At 34.0% G+C, this 10,479-nt stretch overlaps 1 protein-coding gene across 1 annotated transcript; it reads left to right on the top strand.

Moving 5' to 3' along the window:
• The first annotated feature begins 1,694 nt into the window (after nucleotides 1–1,694).
• Nucleotides 1,695–2,763, top strand: LOC125039042 (vitelline membrane protein 15a-2-like). Its single transcript, XM_047632762.1, has 4 exons — nucleotides 1,695–1,700; nucleotides 2,109–2,232; nucleotides 2,491–2,527; nucleotides 2,619–2,763. Exons 1-4 carry the CDS (start codon nucleotides 1,695–1,697, stop codon nucleotides 2,761–2,763), a joined length of 312 nt encoding a protein of 103 aa, XP_047488718.1.
• Nucleotides 2,764–10,479: the final 7,716 nt, after the last annotated feature.

Genomic DNA, 10,479 nt, shown 5'->3' with positions numbered 1-10,479 from the left:
TTTTTTTTTTTTTTTTTTTTTATGTGGAATAAAGTCAATCGGTTTTTTATCTAAACTGTATAGCAGAACAAATTTAGAGGATACCGAGATTTGTGGCGACGTCAAGCAAAGCATCAAAGTGCTTGTGGTTTAGGGAGGTTACACAAAGACCTTATTTGTACACATGTATGCATATAGGTATGCACATGTACGTATATATATATATATATATATATATATATATATATATATATATATATATATATATATATATACCTACATAGATATATACACAGGCGGGAAATGTGTGTGTAAAAGACTGAAGACGCACACACATACACTCACACGGGAAACACAAACACACATATATATACAGGCAGGTTATGTGTGTGAACACATAGATGTGTGTGTGTGTGTGTGTGTGTAAATATGTCTGAGTGTAAGTGCATGCATATATCTATATACATGATCTATGAGTGCAGTGTTGTCGAACCCTACCATTATGTGATTAAAACGCCAAAAATATAGACATTAATACCTCTCCATTTTCTTTTATGTTGATTGAACTTGATTGCAACGCCAATACGCTCTCGAGTTCTCAAAAATCATGCATCACCCTTATGTTTTCTTGAGTTACAAAAATAATTAATATGATCACATTTGCAGAAGTATTACTACCTTTAGTTACAATAAAATAACAAAATATCAACAAAGGCAACAACAGGGATTATAGTGATAACAAATATCGCACTTATCATCACCTACATTATCATGGGTATCGTAATTTTCGCTGTCATTATGAATATTAACATTATAAAAGTCACTCATGATACTATGATAAGAATGATACAAAGGGTATTCCCATTAATGGCAATGATTATAGCAGTGATATGTATATATATATATATATATATATATATATATCATATATACATATATATTCATATATATATATATATATATATATATATATATATATATATATATCATTGCATGTTACCGTCACTTTTGTATACAACTTTCGCGTGGACTTGTACACACGTTTGTGTTTATGTGTGTGTAGATGTTTATGTATGTATATATACACACACATATATGTGTGTGTGTGTGTTTAGATATATATGTATGTATAAAAGAGTAAATAAATGCAGTAGCTATATGCAAAGGTATGCACACTTCAGAGTTTTATTAACAATATAAAGTTATATACCAAAGTTGATCTCATATTTAGAAAAGACGTAATACATTTTCTCTTCGTTTTGTCTGTATCTCTCCCTGTGCATGTCTGGTTATCTCCCCCGTTGTCTATTTGCATCTCTCTCTCTCTCTGTTTCTCACATCAAACTCTCTGTCACACATTTCATAATCTAAGTAAGACATACACACATGTGTATGTGTACACTCACACACACACACACACACATATATATATATATTTACATATACATATACATATACATACACACACATATATATATATATATTACACACACACACACACACACACACACACACACACACACACACACACACACACACACACACACACACACCACATGTGTATACATATAATATATATATATATATATATATATATATATATATATATATATATAGGTAGAGAGAGACAGAGAGATACATGGATAGCTTGATTGACAGATATTGAGGGAGAGAGAGACAGACAGACAAACAAAGACAGAGAGGGAGAGACGTAGATGCAGGTACTGTAACTTTACTAGTACATGTATACAATGTGTGTGCATATTTTTCTTTCGCCGTATTTCTCCCTTGAAATATTTACGTAATCATATCCACCTGAGCATGACAAAGAGAGAGTTCGGCGCGAGCATATAAGGCCTGAGCTCGTCTTCAGCGCCATCATCTCTCCGCTGTCATGTCTCTCAAGGTAGGCTCGCGGACTAGTTGTGAAATGACTTATGTGAAGAAAGTACTCTTTGTCTTATAAGAAAACAACTAGATTGTCAAAAGAAATGAAACTGTAAAACATAAGACAAAAGTCAAGCAAAGTTATGCGAGTGTCAATTAGATTGTCAAAAGAAAGGGAATAAGAAAATATAACCACAACTAGTTGTTTATGTTTTTAATGATAGATTTCTCCTAATTTCCAGATCGCCGTCATCGCTTGCTTGGCTGTTGTGGCCATAGCTGATCAGTCCCCACACCCTCCTCCACCTGCCCCCTACCACCCTCCACCACCTGCCTACCACAGTGAACCTCATTACCCTGATGCAAGTATATCTTTCTTTTCTTCTCTATTTTCTGTATTGCATTGAATTAAGTAAGTCAACCCTCATATTTTATTATGTATGGTTTCCATGAAAACTTGTTTTCCATTCATTTAATTTAGTCATGCATCATTTGCATGGATTACATCACAAAATTTGGAATTCTTATGATTTATGATCGTTTTTTTCACACATAAATCCAATCTTGAACCAAGAGTTTAAGACTTTGATACAGTCGACGCTGACGACTCTCTTCATTCTACAGGTTCCTCCGAAATACACCTACAACTACGGCATCTCCGGTGACTACGGCGTCAACCTCGGCCACTCGGAGTCCCGCGACGGCTACAAGACCGAGGGCAGCTACACCGTCGACCTCCCCGACGGCCGTAGGCAGATCGTCAAGTACGAGGACAACGGCGACGGTCTTGTAGCTCAGGTCACCTACGAGGGTGAGGCTCAGTACCCCGAGCACACGCCCACCTACAGGCCCGCTCCCCCCGCCTACGCCCCTCCTCCTCCTGCACGCTATGAATAATATGTATCCAATCTTTGTAAAAACAAAATCATTCACTCGCTCTTCTTCATCATCAAACATGTTTTCTGTTGTTACATTATTCCACCAAAGATAATAAAAATAAGTTGAAATGACATTGTTACTCCAGTGTTACTTATTCGAAATATATTTCCCGTAAATGAATATTTAGCGCAAATGAAGATCTATATGTTGATACATGTAGCACAAGTTTATGCATATGAAATATATATATATATATATATATATATATACATATACACTCACGCACACACACACACATATACATACATACATATGTGTGTGTAAGTACAATTACTACATATCTACCCCTCTTCAGTATGAGAGAGGATACTTAATTTAACTGTAACGAGAATACGCTCGAGTTCTCTGAAATCACATATCCCTTGTGTTCTTTCAACTACACGGAAATTCTCTCGTTCAGTGATACTACTGATAATGATAAAGATCATAGGACCTTAAGTAGTACTATGTATAATGATAATAAGGACTGATGAGAATGATGAGGATAGTGATGAATATAATGATAATGTTAATAATAGCATTAATGATAATGATAACAATAATTTTAATAACAATGACAATAGAAACAATACAACAGATAATAACCGTAATAATAATAAAATCATGGTGATATCAATAATGATAATAACATTGTTAGTGATTATGATTATAGTAATAATGATAATATCAATAATAAAGAATAATCACAATGATTCTGGTATGAGAATGGAAATGGTAATACTGTTAATGTCAGTAATACTAATAATGTCCGCAGCAGTAATTACAGTAATAAAATAATATGGTTAACGATTAACATAATCTGACATTATTTCCACTGATATTGTAAATTTTGCTAATAATAAGACTAATAGCAGTTCCAGTAATGGAAAGGGCTGTAGTAATGACACAAATAGTCACAGTATACTGTAGCTAAATGTGAGCAAACTTGTACACATGTGTCTGTCATTGTATATGTGGATATACATACATGTATGCCCAAAAAACACACACGCGCTCACACCCATACACAGGCACAGACACACCTAAATATGTATATACATATCCATCTGTCTATTTGTCTCTCTCTCTCTATATATATATACATATGTATATCTATTTATCTACCTATATATGTATATATATACAAATGTATACCTATCTATATTTGTTTGATTGTGTGTGTATGTATATATATGTGTGTGTGTGTGTGTATGTATGTATGTATGTGTGCGTGTGCTTGCGTGCATGCGTGTGTGTGTGCGCGTGTGTGTGTGTATGTGTATGTGTGTGTATGTATATATATATATATATATATATATATATTTACAGTTTGCATATATATATATATATGTGTGTGTGTGTGTGTGTGTGTGTGTGTGTGTGTGTGTGTGTGTGTGTGTGTGTGTGTGTGTGTGTACATTTATATATGTTTGCATATATATATTTATATATATATATATATGTATTTACAGTTTGCATATATATATATATATATATATATATATATATGTGTGTGTGTGTGTGTGTGTGTGTGTGTGTGTGTGTGTGTGTGCGTGTGTGTGTATGTATATACGTATATATATATACATATATTTACATATATATATATATATATATATATATATGTGTGTGTGTGTGTGTGTGTGTGTGTGTGTGTGTGTGTGTGTGTATTTCTGTGTGCGTTTGTGTGTATATGAGTGTGTGCATTTGTGCGTGTATGTACATGGATACTAATTCATATATTCATATATGTGTACATCTATACATATATATATATCAATATATATATATATATGAGTATTTATAATATGTATGTCTGATTAACGTTACTGATAAATAGGTGATAATTAAGTCTGGTAAACTCCGCTGAAAAGAATTACATGATCAATTTGCTTAGTTGTTGTTGTTGTTGTTTTTTTTTTTTTTTTCAAAACGGTGTTAATGATTGTTGCTCTAAATACGAACTCTTAATCACTCAACCTTGATATACCTAACCTTTCTGATGTTACTATTAATGATAGTAATAATTACAATGCCGATTATGATAATAAAGGCCACAGCATACTTAACGATTAACATAATCTCATAAACATAATCATTACAGCCACTGATATCATTGTAAATTTTGATAATAAGACAAAGAGCAATTCCAGGAATGGAAATGGCTGTAGTAATGACATTAATAGTCCTAGCATGCTATCGATAAATATACGTGAACTTGTACACATGCCTGCCATTGTGCATGTGGATATACATACACGTATGCACACACACACACGCAGACATACGCTTACTCTTATATACCTATATAAACGTACAAGCATATACATGCGGATATATATGTATATACATATCTATCTATCTATTTACCTGCCTGTATACATGTATATATATACTTATGTGTATATGTATTGATCTATCTAACTGTATATGTACATATATATATATACATATATATATATATATATATATATATATATATATATATATATACATGTACATAGATGTACATATATACCTATATATTTATGTGTGTATCTGTGTGTATATACGTGTATAAATATTTATGCACTATATATATATATATATATATGTATATATATAATGTATATTTTTATGTGTGTATGTGTGTGTGAGCATACGCGTGTGTGTGTGTTGCAGATGTTTTGGGTAATGATTGTTGCTCTAATTAATCAGTCAACCTTCATATACCTAACCCTTCTCATTCATGTGATATAGATTTTATGGTATAATAATGTCTAGCAAATACAATATTACTTACTTAGGAACCAAAATATATGGAAGAACGAAATACAACCCATGAAATGGATCTTTCTAATTGATTAGGAACATTAAAAATAATAATAATAATAATAATAATAATAATAATAATAATAATAATAATAACAAAAAAAGCCTTCTCAACTTATTTGGTTAAACAGTTTTAACAGTAGGTTAAAGAGTTGTCATTCTCTTCATATCTTTCCATTCATAAATCCTATTTAGCTATCTATATATATGCACTTAACTATTTTTCGCTTTCTCCTTATTTCTCTCCTGAAATATCCACATGACCACATCCACCAGAGCGAGGCGCGAAAGAGAGAGAGAGAGAGTCCGGGCCTGAGTATATAAAGCCTTAGATCGTCTTGGGTGCCATCATTCCCTCCGCCGCCATGTCCCTCAAGGTAGGCTCGCAGACTAGCTCTCCTAATGCCGTGAAGTGACTCGTTATGTGAACAAGAGAAAGAAATAATGAACAAGAACAGCGCTTTCTGTTTTTTTTTTTTTATGAGTGTCAACTAGATTGTCAAAAGAAAGGGAAAGAGAAGGAAAGTGTCAAGTGAGATAAGAAAATATAACCATGATTGGTCTTTTGTTTTTAATAAAGAAATTTATCCAATTTCCAGATCGCCGTCATCGCCTGCCTGGCTGTTGTGGCCATAGCTGATCAGTCCCCTTATCCCCCTCCACCTGCCCCCTACCACCCTCCACCACCGGCATACCACAGCGAACCACATTACCCTGATGTAAGTATATCCTGCTTCTTACCAAGAAGTTTATATTGATATTTTTTATGTATAGTTTTCATGAGACCCGGATTTAATTTAATTTCATTTTGTCCTGTCCTTTCATGGAATTAATTTACTTGCATCATTTCCACGAAATGCATCTCAAAATTTGGAATTATGATATATGATCACTCATCCTACTTTTTTCGTAAATATAAATCCAATCTTGAATCAAATTTCAAGACTTTGACACAGTCCGTCTGTATGTACGACGCTGACGACTTATTTTGCCCTTCTACAGGTTCCTCCGAAATACACCTACAACTACGGCATCTCCGGTGACTACGGCGTCAACCTCGGCCACTCGGAGTCCCGCGACGGCTACAAGACCGAGGGCAGCTACACCGTCGACCTCCCCGACGGCCGTAGGCAGATCGTCAAGTACGTGGACAACGGCGACGGTCTTGTAGCTGAGGTCACCTACGAGGGCGAGGCTCAGTATCCAGAGCACACGCCCACCTACAGGCCCGCTCCCCCTGCCTACGCACCTCCTGCCCCTACGCCCTATGAATAATGTGTATCCATTCTTTGTAAAAACAAAATCATTCACTCGTTCGTCTTCATCATCAAACTTGTTTTTGTTGTTACATTACTTTACCAAAGATAATAAAAAATAAATTGAAAGGACAGCACCCTTTATTTCTCCAGTGTTACCTATTCAAAATATAGTTCTTGTAACTAAATACTCGCAGCACACAAGTGCGTATATGTGGATAGATATTCAGCTGGAGATATGTATGAATGTACGTATAGCACACGTGTATGTATATGAATATATAGACCTTTTGTAATATCTCCTATATCCCCAAATGTTTGACACATCCTCAGACATATTTGGCCTTTGCGCTAACATTCCTGTTACGTGCTGAAAAATCTTTTCGTATCCCTAAAATCTCACTGTACAATGATGATGTAACCTTAGACTCAAAAAAATATCAAAAGAAGGGTTGTATATCTTGATTTATTGATATATCGTTGCACTAAGATGAATAATGTCTGTAATCATTAGAATTATCCTGTTGAGTGAGATTCATGGAGCTTCTCGCGGTGGATACGATAAGATGCAAAACTTACAGCAACATATGTTTCCAGTTTCCATAATAAGGACAATGGATGAGATATGTAGAAAAAAAATGTTGTTTGATCAGAGAAATAGAATTAAAAGTTTCCACAGCTTTGCGAAGCGAAAAGTTGTGTGTCGGAGAGTAGTCAAGGTACTTTTTTATTTTATTTGAAGCTTCTATAATGTTAGGTTTCTGATTACAATTAGATAGGTTAATGGTTTTCTATTGACTTTTTATGGGATTTTTTTTTTTTTTTTTTTTTTTTTTTTTTTTTTTTTTTTTACTGTATAAACAAATTCCGACGATACCGAGACTTGTTGCGATTACGAACCAATAATCAAACTATGTATCAAACTGTTTTTGTTTTTTGGAAGCTACAAAAATACCTTGTTTATATGTATGCATATTGGTGTATATAGGTATGTATATATATACATAAATATGTTCACATATATATACACATGCATACACGCACATACATATATATATATATGTATACACACAAACAAGTAGGGGATATGTGTGTAAAGAATACTAACACGTGTGTATGTGGATATGTAGGTGTGTAGGTGCATGCATATATCTATATACATAATATAGAATGCAGTGTTATCGAACCCTAAAATTGTGTTATTAAACCGACAAAAATATAGATATTAACACTTAACGCTTCTCCAACTCCTTTTACATTGAAAGACTGAATACGATTTACAAAGGGCCACAGGCAAAGCCCGGCTTAAGCGAAATACACTTAATTGAACTAAAGCCACAGGTATAAATCCATTATTCTCGTCCCACTGTTCAGTATGAGAAAGGGTTCATTTACGTGAACTTGGTTGCAAAGCCAATACTCTCTCGAGTTCTTAGAAATGATGTTTCAACCCTAATGTTCTTTGAGTTACATGGATTTTTTATTGTTGAGAAATAATGAAAATAATTATTAAAGTAATCATGATATTCGTAGAAGTAATACTATCTACAGTTACAATAGTAATGACATTATAACTATAATGATAATGATGATGATAAAGATAACAATAATTGAACCAACAAGGGCAACAGCAATGATTATAGTAATATCATTTATCGCACCAATGATCAAATAACAGAACCTTTTTCATGAATATCACATACATTATCATGGATATCGTTACTTTGGGCATTGTAGTCTTTACTGATATTATTACCATTAATATCATGTCACTTTTATGATAATACTATGATGATAAGACTGAGACTCACAGTATTACCATGAATGGTAATGATTATAGCAATGATATATATAACCACTGTATGTTACCGTTAATTGTATATACATCCTTTACGTGGACTTATAAAAACGTATGTGTTTGTAGATGTGTATTAATACATCACACACACACACACATATGACTGTGTGTGTTTACACATATATATGTATGTATAAAAGAGTAGACAAATGCAGCAACTATGTACAAAGGTATGTTCACTTCAGAGTTTTATTATTGATATAAAATCTTCATATACTAAAACTTACCTAAAATTAAAAAGTCTCGCGCTCACATTTGAAACCCGTTTAATGCACAGTCTTTAAGAGAGAGATTGATTGATTGATTATTTAAAATTATCTGCCGCGTCAACAGCTAAGGTCATTAGCGGCGAACACCTTGTTAGACTGAAATAATGAAATATTTAAAACGTTAAAAATCTATCAATAAATGTTATAAATAACAATAAATAGCGAGATTGGCTAAAAACGAAGACCAACTGGGGACTGGCTATTCAGGTGAACCAAGAATAGGCATTTGTGTGTCATTTATGTTTGTCTTTCTGTCACACCACAGGTGGCTGGCTTTGTAAAATGTCTGAGACGGAGAAATATGAGGTTTAGAAAAGAAAATGCGTTACAGGTATTTTATGGAAATAATGTAACATAAGTTGACTGATGGACAATGGTGTTTTTTTAATATTTGGTTATTGACATCGGTACCATTTGCATGTACTGATGTACAGATCGCGAGTGTTTATATACTGAATATGTCTGTTTTGTCTATTTATGCCTGTGTCTGTCTGTCTAGCTATTTCTCTTTTGTTTATTTGTGCCTCTTTCACTCTCTCTCATTCAACTCTCCATCTGATTTTTGATAATATAGATAATACAGATAACACACACATATATATGTGTGTGTACACACATACATATATGTGCACACACACACACATATATGTGTACATACACATTTATGTGTATATATACACAATATATATATACACATATATATATGTATATATATATATATATATATATATATATATAGAGAGAGAGAGAGAGAGAGAGAGAGAGAGAGAGAGAGTCATAGGCAGATGAGAGACAGCGAGAGAGAGAGGCAGAAATCAGGAAGAGAGAGAGAAGGCAAATAGACGTAGATGCAGCACCTGTAATTATACTTGTACATATATATAATATGTGCACATATTTCTCTTCCACCTTCTTTCTCCCTTGAAATATTCACGTAATCATATCCACCTGAGCATGACAAAGAGAAAGTTCGGCGAGAGTATATAAACACTGAGCTCGTCTTCAATGCCATCATTCCCTCCGCCGCCATGTCCCTCAAGGTAGGCTCGCGGACTAGCTCTCCCAATGCTCTGAAGTGACCCGTTGTGTGAAGAAAAACAGTGAACAAGATCAGTGTTTTCTATTTTATATAAGAAACTAGATTATTAAAAGAAATGAAACTGTACTTTCAAATAATTCGACAGCAGTCAAGTAAAATTATATGAAATTTCTCCTAATTTCCAGATCGCCGTCATCGCCTGCCTGGCTGTTGTGGCCATAGCTGATCAGTCCCCTTATCCCCCTCCACCTGCCCCCTACCACCCTCCACCTGCCCCCTACCACCCTCCACCACCAGCATACCACAGCGAACCACATTACCCTGCTGTAAGTATGATATCCTGCTTCTCTTTTCTATTTTCGGTGTTGCATTTCATTTGGAATAAGTAATTAACCATATTTTATTATGTATAGTTTCCATGAACACCAAGTTTCGTTTTATTTCGTAATGTCGTTTATATGT

Source organism: Penaeus chinensis, chromosome 26 (assembly GCF_019202785.1).
Source record: "Penaeus chinensis breed Huanghai No. 1 chromosome 26, ASM1920278v2, whole genome shotgun sequence".
Lineage (NCBI taxonomy): Eukaryota > Metazoa > Arthropoda > Malacostraca > Decapoda > Penaeidae > Penaeus > Penaeus chinensis.
This window is presented reverse-complemented; position numbering and strand designations above follow the sequence as displayed.